We start from the raw sequence: 12,540 nt of genomic DNA, 5'->3' as shown, positions 1-12,540 counted from the left end.
TTAGGTCCTGCCCTCAGATTTATGAATCTGTTTCATGATCATTTTTAAATGTAATAGGCAAGTAGGTGATCAGCCTCCAGTGCCTGACACACGTCGTCGACTTTTTTGGGGTCTAAGACATTTCGGTTTCCTCACGATGTTTTCTTTCGCCGTTCGACAAATGTTAAATGCGCACATAGAAAGAAAGTCCATTGGTGCACAGCCCGAGTACGAACCTACGATCTCAGGTATGAGAGTCGCACGCTAAAACCACTAGGCCAACACTGCTCTACGCGAATAATATATCTTTACATAAATCCGTACACGTACTTACATATGTAAGCTTTAAACGAAAACAATGTTTGTCATTGTCATTGAAATAACGAAGAAGAAAAAGTTTTTTTGTTGTATATAGTTCTGTAATATTTACATTACTATACAAAATATCTCCAACACATAAGTAGTATTCACAATTAATATAGATAATAGGAATAATAATAATTAATAATTGATAAATAAACAATGAAGAAATCTGGTCCCTGTGTCTGTGTTGTTTTTTTTTGTCTGTATTGCGATACTTATTTGTTGAGCGGAAATCAACAACTCTGGGATCGATGGTACTATCTACCAGGTGCCAAATTCAAAATATTAATTGCCCAAAAATTATAATGTATTTATTTATCATTAGTGTAATCTATATTACGCTAATGATTAATACTCTTTATTACAAACGAAGGAGAAATAACAGTTAGTAGCACAAGCATTGTTTATGTCGTCCCATAATTATCATTACGATTTGTTTCTTCTTTCAAAGGCCGGCATCGTACTTGTGACCTATGTGCTTACAAAAAGTTTTCTTTTAGTACATAAAATGTATGTTCGTATTGGTAAACGTGGTTATTACGTCCGCCTTCCAAGCTTTCTAATTGCTTGGTGATACAATTCGATAGAGCAAATTAAAATCAACGTCACCAAAGACATGATTGATAAGAATTTCAAATCGCGTCTAATATAAATTCATTCCGCAAAGTAGACGTCATAAAGTTTATTATACGGATAATCGCTGGAGGCAGAACCGGTCTTGCGCGTCTATCATGGGATTTGACGTTTAAATGTCGACACGCATTCGTAGACGATAAAGACTTACACGAAACATGACGTATTTCACCCCTGAATTTTAGTAAAAGTTCGCTATTAATAATGTACGACGGTTCGGTAAATAACTTTCAAGTTACTTGCAAAATCACAGCAGGTATTTGTCGTAATCGACCTTTTATTGTGCTGAAAGAGTTCGCTAGTAAACTCGATCAATTACTACAGAATACGAACTTTAAGACACAAAATGTTATAAACATGATCTAAGCTTATATATTCTAAACTCTAATATATTAAAAAACGCCACACAACACCACTATGTGGTAGAAGTATGTCCGAACCAATTCAACGTATCCCTCACGAAAAAAGTATACAAATTCTTTGAGAGCCTGCAACAATTTTGCAATCCCTCAGCCATTGTTCTATAAAAAGAAAACATGTGTTTTATAAATTGCATTGCTTTCTAGCAGCAGGGCATCAACCAGGCTACAGTTCAATTGTATGGTATACACATATTGAGACATGAAATTTACATGCAAATGAAATCATATTATTAGGTATTACATCAATATTCAACTAAGACTAAAGCGAGAACGAAACGAATAACTCAATAAAACTCACACTATACATAAACCGTTAAGGTATTTCCCGCATCCGGGTGACCGACGTAATTGCAGATTGGTCATGCGACTCTGTTGGCGGGTGTCGAATTGATTGTTATCTCAATATTATGTATTAATTACGTACATTGCCCTTGGCAACACAGAATATAATACAATTTTTTCTAAGACTTCTAGATTATAGAGCATTAAAGGTTATAGTTACTATAAACTTTTTTAACATTTAGTATACTTAAACTCTCTCTTGTTATGAGCCAGGGCCAATTACAGACACAGCACACACGCATTACACATTTGAAATGAGCCGAATGAGAAAATAAATTATATTATTATTTTTTGTTTCTGATATCTCATTTTAATTTTTTTTCTTTGATGATTGTTATTTTGTGTGGTTATGTGTGTGTGTTTTGTTTGTAATAAATGTTATGTTTGTTGTTTGTCTGTCTCATATAAAATGAAGTTGCTTAACTAAACTTAGGTACTTAAACATTCTGAAATAGAGACATTAAATTTTGTTTGCTTTACGAGGATATTTTTTGAGACCAGCGTTGGCTTTGAGGATGTGCAAATGATCTCTTAGGTCTTAGCTTTGATTGCCAGCTGTGCTTAGACTTTCTTTAATATTTAACATTCGCTCACGGAAAACAACGTAAGAAATCCAGCTTGCCTAGACCCAAAAAGTAGACGGCGTATGTCAGACATAGGAGGCTGATCACTTATTAGAATGATCAGGAAACGGATAGAGAAATCTGAGTCCCAGACCTAAAAAGGGTGTAAAGCAGTAGGTGTGTGGTTCTTTTTACATCATCCTGAATATGCCACTAGTTCACGATATTTAGGGTCTGTTTCACAATGTCCGGTTAGTTAGTTGTTAGTTCCAAATAAGCTATTTAATACTTATTGGTAGGACATTGCACACTATTTTTGCGTTTCACGACTGTCAGATAGCACTATGCGGCATGAAACCCGAAGTTTCTCATTCGGAACTTTTATCTTTTGAATAATTTATGTGTTGCATAGCCATTAGATACTTTATCAGTACATTGTGAAATAATACCCTTAATAAGTCAATCAATAATGTGACAAAAACATAGTCAATCATCGCTTATAAAGATGAAATAAGCATATTTCTGATGATTTTGACAACTGCATTTTGTCAGAAGTTTCAGTACATTCCAATTCAATAGAAACTCAAAAATAAAACTTTATGATAGCTATTACTGTTGTTATTACATTTTGTTATCTCTATGATTGCGTAAATAAATTATGTACGTTAATCCCACGTGCACTCGCGTTTTGACGTAAACTAGAAGATACCGACCATTTGACTCCTATTATTATATTTTGCTATCATTATTTTAGTTTTTTTCTATCTAAACATAATATAAATAACTTAAGGAAATATTTTTAATTCGACACAGAATGTTAAGAAATTGTATGGAACACAATTATATCGAAAAGTTCGTTTATTCTTTATTAATTTTTTTTCCGTAAACTTAGTGATCCAGTGTTTGACCAGTGGTTAGGCGTGATATTAATAATTTTAATTATATGTGCATAAATTAAGTGGAATATTTTAAACCCAAAAACACACACACAGAAGGCTTAAAATTACCAAAAAACCACGTATTTTATCCCAACGGAATTATAATATTTTTATTATCAACAATATTAGCTTAAGGCATATGAAATTAGATATATTTATTTTAAAATATAAGTCATAACGACTGAGTCTAAGCGTTATAATTGGACTATCATAGTCATAGTAATCAAACCGTTGATCTGTCAAATGTATGTAAATGTCATCGAAGTTACAAATAGATCCGATCCATTCATCTAATTCTGTCGTGATTTATGCCACGGTTATCTGCTTATAAACTCAAAGGAAATCTACGTACATAGGAAGTTACAACAAACTTAATTTCCTACGAATAATTATAATAATAATAATAATAAGTCTTTATTCATTTAAGTTGGTACATTTTTCTTTTCATAGTGTAAGATTTGGGAACCCTTTTAAGTAAATATACCTGTGTTAGGGTTCCCAAAATTTAATTGTTATTGTAAATAAGTCTATGTTTTTATGCCCGTGCCGGCTTCGCACGGACGGACATTTATTTATTTCGTTATTTGTAGATATTGATATGTTCTTTTATATTCTGTAACATATTTTTTGTTCTATCAAGTTTTCACAGCGCTGTTAGATATTTTATAGGCATTTTTTTATACCTTATGTAACATTATTGTAGTTTGAGTAACCTTGCTTTTTTTCTTGAAATAAAAAAATCCTATATAAATCAGTGTAGCATTCAAATGGTGAAATAATTTCTTAACTAAATCGGTAAACTATTTTATGAGTTGATTGTTACATACATACTAACATACAGATCTTTCCTCTCTATAATATTAGTATAGATATATTACTTAATTTACCCAACATAAGCTTTATATAGGACTACAAAATGTTCCTATATGTTGGTTCTGATGCTATCTATGAATCTTCTGTTGCATCAAGGTCTCTGTATTAATATATAACTTATAAATTATATAACTCTTAGATACTGGTCTAGAAATCATTGTATGGCTTTTATTCTTTTTATGACAAATTGATTAGTACATACTATAATAATAAAATGTGTAATATAATAGTATATTTGCATTGCAATCATTATGAGTTTAGGCAACATATTTAAGTCTTTATACATGGCAAAACTATAAGTAGACTAAGGGTGTGAATGCTCACTGCTTAAAAGTTTCTTCGAGACAAACTCGTAATCTCTGTTGAATCGATTAAACGAATCACACCATACAAAATAGTACCTACAGGGTTGGGAACCGACTTCATTATAATAATTGTTGATAGGCAGTCTTTGTTGTAAAATTAACACAAGACTGGGCTAATTCCCACGAAGCCTTTGGAAAAGTCGGTTGCGTCACCCTTCAACACATGGTTGTGAGCCCAAACAATACTAATATTAAGCAGTTAAACAATTTAAAAGTAAAAGTATTTTTTAATAAAAATCATTACTATGGAATGTCGATATAGCAAAACACAAGCTCAGTATCAAGCTATGCTTAAAATTAGCTTTATACTAGCTATTTCATATTTTATACTTTAATCAACCTTCTGTGTTGTAGAAATGTATCTAAGGCTTAAAATTCAGACTCGAAAAATATTTCTTCCGTATGTCAAATCTACTACATCAAAATAAATCAATGTCTTTTGTTCTTAGAGTTATTTGCGCATAAAAACATGACTTAAAAATATTAGTGTTGTTAAAGAAATAAAACCAACGAGACTGATCTCAGAGGAGTAGGATCACGATGGATTCCCATAGTCTCTTCTATCTTTATAGATTAAGAGTTAAGAAAAATGCTGCCTGTCTTTGCAACAATACAGCTGAAACATAAATCTGGTCTCAGTGTCTCAAAGTCTGAAAAATGTATGTATCTATTTCATGACCATTTGTCAATCATAGGCAATAGATAGGCGATCAGCCACCTGTGCCTGACACTCGCCGTCATCTGTTTGGGTTTTAGGCGACCGGTTACCTCACGATGTTTTCCTTCACCATTCGAGCGAATGTCAAATTAAGAAAGTCCATTGGTCCACAGCCGAGGATTTACCAGTAATGAGATAAAGAGAGACGATAAAGTCATTATATTAGGCTGACACTGCTCTCAGATATACAGTATTTACAATTCTCTTAACCTAAATAGCAATCATTAAAAAATAATAAATAGCAAAATTGACACAAGTTTAATAAGTTTGGTCCCTGCCGCAACGGTCTCTCGCAATATTTATTCGTTGAAAGAGATAAGCACCAACTCTCGAGTCTCTGGTCTACCAGGCGCCAACTTAAATCTTCAATTTGCGCCTGTTTACTTAAAACCACGGCCCAAGAGTCTCTACTCCAAAGGGAACAAAATGGAAGATGGACGACGCAGTTATTTTTGCCGTTTATTATTTTTCGTCTGCTCTGCGGCCTTGACAGCTTTTTGGCTTGACCGAAGGAGGGGAAAGAGTTAAGTAATACCTCCGACGCCGGCCAAAGAAAAAATATATTTAAAAAAAATTTGAGGATCAAAAATACGCCAACATTTACTTAATTTAGTTTCGATCCAATTTTCTTCACGATTGTATGGTGACAATTTAAATTTATTTCACAATCATCATTACCGACCAATTACGTCTTCCATATTAGTAACTGTTTAGCACGATGTTCAGATGACTGGTTTTAAAACAAAAAACTGTGTTTTAAGTGTGAAAATTATCACATTGTGTAGACGGAACTCGTCAATTCATTGTAACTAGCATTTACTCGTACAGGTACAGTCAGCAATGTGTATTTTTAATTGCTAACGGTATATACCAGTCCATTATGCGCCAGAGAATGAATTGATATAACTTCCCACAACACTGTATTTATGTAAATAAGTTACATTGTACAAGAAATTTTGTAGTCTCATTAATGAGATGTGCAAAGATTATTTATTTGTTTTATATATTCTTATTTACATACAAAGGAAAATCAAACTAACTCTGCACCATAAATACTTGATGATGCATTGTCACTTATCATTATTAAGGGGAGTTTGCCCGTTTTCATTTAGTAAGAAAGCACCCAAAACCGATTTTTGATCGATTTATTTGCAGGGAACAATAAATAATTTGTAAAGACCACGGAAAGCAAATAAGGGTCGAAATGCGAGATTTTTATTATAAGATGCTGACTATTTTGTTGATAGTACCATGTGTGGGTATAATTGACATTATTTACACTTTAACTTTGTCTAAGGAATTTTATTTGAGGTCTTACAAATTGCAGTAACTTATATTGTATATTAGATTTGTCATCGTTACGAAACCTTTTATAATTGAATTAGAATTACATACAACAGTTAGGAATCTGACCACGTATTGGCTTCTCGAGCTAAGAGGGATTATTAGAAACTAATAACCAATCTAGTATAGGAACCGAAAATAATTACACTACAAATGATTTATTTAGTCATTAATTATATTGTGTTGAACAGAAATATTTTTCCAGTCATGAACATTGGTTTGCAAGTTTTATGTCGTGCATTTTGCAGCAGTTTTGCTCCGCGAGACAGTGAAAGAAAAAAAATGTACAAGTTCACATGTATAGCCGTTTAAGTTTTCAAATTGATTAATATTAATATGGAAACATTTTTCTATACTAATATTATAAAGAGGAAAGGTTTGATTTTTTGTTTGTTTGTATGAATGTAATAGGCTCCGAAACTACTTGGCAGATTTGAAAAATTCTTTCACTGTTGGAAAGCTACATCATTCCTGAGTGACATAGGCCATATTTCATTTTCAAAAAAAATAGGCATCCTTACTAAAATTACGATAACATTAACATTTGTTTATTATTTGATACAATTCTAACAGATGGCGCTGAGTTAAAGGTAGTTTAGTTTAGGTCCGTGTCGTGGTACCAACGTTTCACATAAGTTCTCCTACGGTTTCCCTTGATTAATTTACTACTATGTAATATAACAAAAACCTTAGCCACAGCAACGCTTGGCCGAGTCTGCTAGTATAATAATAAACATAATACCTCCAAAATTGAAAATAAAAATCCTTAATATAGCATGTGCAATAACAGAGTAGTTAGTGAGCGCAGCAGTTCAATCAATGGAACAATGTAAGATAGGGACCAAAAGAATCGATAAAGTAAAGAATGCATAACTAAGAAGAAAAGGCAGTGTGGCAGTGTAGTGTGGCAGAATATAAGAATTAACGATTGCACCGTACCAACATTTTTGTACCTTATTCTTGCAATAAATTATTATTATTATCATTATAAAATAAATCAGTGGCGCTACAACCTCTTTAGGCCCTGGCCTCAGATTTCTGAATCTGTTTCACGATCATTTTTAAATCTAATAGGCAAGTGATCAGCCTCCAGTGCCTGACACACGTCGTCGACTTTTTGGGTCGGTTGGTTTTCCTTCACCATTCGAGCAAATGTTAAATGCGCACATAGAAAGAAAGTCCATTGGTGCACAGCCCGGGATCCAACCTACGACCTCAGGTATGAAATTCGCACGCTGAAGCCACTAGGCCACTTAATTTGCACACTGCTCTTTTTATTTTAAATATGCTATTATTATTGAATTGCAATCCTGTCAGGTTGAGGAGATTAATGCGAACTAATTGAATTATAAACAAAACCTACTGCGCATTCAGTTCATACTTTTCACTAACCACCAACGTACAGTTACTAAAATAAGCAATTCTGTCAATGTTGTAATAACCAAACATCTACTGTTTGTAATTCAGATCTAATATTAGCCACGTACATCAAATACCTCTGATTAAACTGACTTTTAAACGCCACTATTGTTTGGAAAATCTTTAAATGTACTAATGTTTATAAACATTTCTAAATATATAGCAGTCGTCGATCGTTATAGGTATATAGAGTTATTTTATATATAGAGTATTTGAATTAATATACCTAATGACTAAGATTTAAATTTAATATTTTAAATATATTATTAAAAGGAGTCCATTTAGGTAAGGTTCCGAAGATACTGGCAGCGTTCCCCCTTTAAATAGCTAGACTAATTCTTTGTACGAGGTAGCTGCCAGCTCTTCGTTCTCCTGTGATGTCGACTAAACTTTTTGATATTTCCCTAAGCCTAATAGCGCTAGGACCCCACGGACCAAGGGTCTCGACACCGAATGGAGTATTGTATGTGCGAGTAGTGATATTGGCCTAGTAGACTAGTAGCCTAGTAGCGTGCGACCTTCATCACTGTGATCGTGAGGTTCGACCCTGGGCTGTGCGCCCTTGGTATTTCTGTCTATGATCACCTACTTGCCTATTAGATTAAGAAAAATATGACCATGGAACAGATAAAGAAATCTGAGACCTAGAAAGGTTGCAATACCACGGATTTACTTTATTGCACGTGTCATGTAATATGCAATATTTCTGTTTAATAATACTTTTTTTTTCATTGAGTTTTCTTACTTCGATACAAAGATGGTATTGATATATTGTATACAGGTGACTCGTTTCATATTCCCAATCAGATGCTTGATTGAAACCCGAAATAAAAGAAGGAGGAAAGGAGAAGACAGCGCCAGACAAACCTGGCGCCGTACAGATGCAGATGAGGCAAAGAGAGTCAGAAAGACTTTGAGCGAGGGGAAATATGAGGCTCAAGACCGAACGTGATGGAGACTCACTGTGGACGCACTCTGACCTATCTAGGAGTTATAGCATTAAGTAGTTAATAGTTTAATGATCAAGCATATTACAGCCTAAGGCTCTACCAATTATAACTTACAGTTTAAGATTGACATGAACGTAACACGTGAAAGATTTGCTAGTAAACGGTTTGTTGCTTTGATTTTCGATTTGTGATAATATCATTATAATAACTATAACGGTGCTACGCTTTTGTCCAGTTAATGAGGTCGATTGCATGATGTGATAAAAAATTCATTGCAACATGAAATTGGTTAAACCTATTTGTATAAGTTTGATATTGTATGCACGAATTTACAAGAGAATAAGAAAGAAATGCTTTCGTTTAAATAATTAGTACTTTTGTTGTATATTAATTATTATGTATCATAATCGCAGATATTGGTTGCTTTTTACCTGTAATGAGAAGTTATTTGTTCTAACTTTACATTTGTATACCACTTATTCTTGTGTTTTTGAAAAACACGCTTTATATTACTAAGATAAATGTTAATAAATAATTTTCACAAGTCAATAGATTTTTTTTATTTTAGACAATTTCTACCGAAAAAGATGAAAATTGTGATCATTTTGTTAGCCTCTATGTTTATAAACCCTGTATACTAGGTTACTCCCGAACATTCACACTAATATCAAACTTTATCAAACCTTGTCATTGAGTGTATTTTTATTAGCTATAACATAATGAAGAACATTCCCTGTGTACACAGAGTTTAATATTAACTTAGTTTTAGAAAATCTGTCCTATATGCAAAAGTTAGGCTGGAAAATGATTCATTCAAAACACTTCGTTTTCAATATAGGAGAGCTTTATCTCTTTTTTGTCAACTAGCTGGAAATGCAAACGCATTCCCCGCATAGTGGGTGTATAGGGGCATTTCGATTCGGACTATTTATTCAAAGAGATGGGCAGAACCGCTTACTATGAATTATATACCTAGATCTTGAGGCGTTTCAGTTATTATTTAATATATTTATTTTCTTTTATACAGTAACTTAATAGGAATACAATAAAAAACTAAACTAAAAACAATATGAACATAACAAGTAAAAACTTAAAACCTAAACCATATAACTAATTAAAAAGCAGTGTTGGCCTAGTGGCTTCAGCGTGCGATTCTCATACCTGAGATCGTACGTTCGATTCCCGGCTGTGTACCTATGGACTTTCTATGTTAAACCGACATGTCTTATACCCAAAAATTAGACGACATGTGTCAGGCACTGGAGGCTGATCACCTACTTGTCTATTAGATTTAAAAATGATCATGAAACAAATTCAGAAATCTGAGGCCAGGACCTAAAGAGGTTTTAGCGCCACCGATTTATTTTTTATATAACTAATTATAAATAATGCAATTCTTGTCAATATATTTGCGAATGTAACTAAACTGGTAATTATATTCCTGTACTATAAACTTTGATGTTTTACATTTAACGTTATACTTTTTTTTTGTTATCCTATATCCTAGATGCCTTCGGTACCGTCGATCGGAACCTCTTCACATGTAATGGTTTTCTTTCTCTTGGACTTTCTTAGACTGCGTAAAATGTCCGGTTTCAGAATAAATTATGTTTATATTTTGTTATCGATGTAGTAGCTATCTGTTACGTATCAATTGTATATTAATGAGCAGTTTTTGGTCACACCATGACTTGTGGAAATGCATCAAGCATCAAGATTTTTAATATTCCATATTTTTTAATAGATAATATTTTTGCCTTGCGATGTTTTTATTAATTAACTATAAAACAACTGAATTGAATAATTGGTGCCTTTGGGATTAAAATAGCATCAGGTCATCAGACCAACTCGACTGAAGTTTTATACGTGATGCTATCAAAAAAATGTCATAGGACCATTTTAGATTTCACTATAAACCATAAAAAGTTCATGTATCCGCTGTTAAAAATCTATTGTTATGTCATAGATTCTACGTATACACGTATACAGTTTATTAATTCTCGAAAGGCCATTATGTTATACTCTTGATTAACGATCCATTCTTTGAGATACTTCGAAGAAACCTTCTAATGGCATTTGAAGTATTTTATAAAACTGCTTATATAAACGTGTGATCAGGTATTTATTTAATTTTAGACTTAGCTCACTACCAACCACCAATTCCTATAATACACTCGATTATGAAGACACATTTATGGCAATCGAATCTAATTAACTCAATCAAATTCCAAAACGAAGTCTGGGTTATATCCAGAATCGAAATGTAGCGTTGAGTATGAGTTCCTTATGTATATTTCATATTTGAACAAATTGTACATATAGTAATTCTAATATATATAATTTAATATAAAGTGTCCAATAACATCTACAGTCTCTATTAAAGGGAATCTCTCTGTTCTTGTGTTCTAGTTTTTGACTCACTGTTTGGCACTTAATACTAACGTGAACTAACTAACTAGTTCATATAAAAATGATTTTTAATCTGTAGTATTTGTTTGTTAATAATTAATTTTTACCGGAGTGGAACTGCAGAAAAACACGTTTCCTAGCCGTGGCTAGATTGTACAATAACTACTGAATAAAGAATAAAATAATCAGTCTATCGTTGACAATCGCACAATTGTTTAAAGTAAGGAGTTAATAATATAATAAATTCGCTTTTTTATCCGTTATTAAACATATATATATATATATAAATCTTCACACTTGCTACGTTTAATAATATGTATACACTAAAGTAGCACTTACATGATGTTAAACTTTCATTCTAAGATGTCTGTTGAATTTTTTATAGATCACGTTCAAAAGAAAAACGGAAGGTTATTACTATTGCCCCTAGGGTATGGTTCGGAAAAATTCTAATACTCAAATATTTTATTTAAAATGTTAAACTAAAAGTATGTTTCACTTCCGTAAATGTAAGAGAAGAATTTATAAAACAGTATTTTTTAAAGTTTAGACTTTATTTTGAAATTGTTTATACTTACAAAATGTGTGACATCTTCGATGTGCGAATGTAATGTGTCGATGTTCTCGTCGGAAAATAGATGGTTTTTCAGTCTTAAAGGTTGCGAAACCTTCAAACGTAAGTTCGGTTTCACTTTCTTCTCATTCACACTATTCACTTCACTAAATGGACACCCATGTCCATTCACAGTTACTCTATCAACATTGTCAAAATCTTCCATATTAAAAATATTTATGGACGTTATGATCACTTGATTCTGTGACGAACTAACTGTGTGATTAGTTGCAGCATATTATATATGTAAACGGTTGTAAGACTCGAAGCAGACTGACTATAATCACGACAACCGGTCTAAGGTCGCTCTAAACATCACAAAATAACCAGCAAAAAAATATCAACAAGTCGCGATACGTCATGAAATTTTCAATGTCATGTATACGGATCGTATCTTTCTCTTTGATTTCGGTAATCTTATGTGTAAGATATAAGAAGCATTTGCGACAAAAATTGTTTTTACGAATTGTTTGTTTTTTTTTTCGTCCATGGCGCAGGCCAGGCAAGCCATGTCTTTCAACCATACGGCCTAGTCTTTCGTAGTTTTTTCCTTTATATATTAAGTTAATTTATGTATTTCGTAAAATAATTGTTACTGTGGTAATCCGA

General features: G+C 32.8%; 1 protein-coding gene across 1 annotated transcript in view; it reads right to left on the bottom strand.

Annotated features, from left to right (window-relative positions):
- LOC110995634 (nitric oxide synthase) overlaps positions 1-12,220 on the bottom strand; it is a 36,930-nt gene extending 24,710 nt beyond the window's left edge. The window contains exon 1 of the mRNA XM_022262891.2: positions 11,897-12,220. Coding sequence (XP_022118583.2) covers positions 11,897-12,097 — 201 coding nt within the window. The 5' untranslated portion in view covers positions 12,098-12,220. The remainder of the gene's footprint in view (positions 1-11,896) is intronic.
- Between the last annotated feature and the right edge of the window lie 320 nt (positions 12,221-12,540).

This window comes from Pieris rapae, chromosome 8, assembly GCF_905147795.1.
Source record: "Pieris rapae chromosome 8, ilPieRapa1.1, whole genome shotgun sequence".
Taxonomy (NCBI): domain Eukaryota; kingdom Metazoa; phylum Arthropoda; class Insecta; order Lepidoptera; family Pieridae; genus Pieris; species Pieris rapae.
This window is presented reverse-complemented; position numbering and strand designations above follow the sequence as displayed.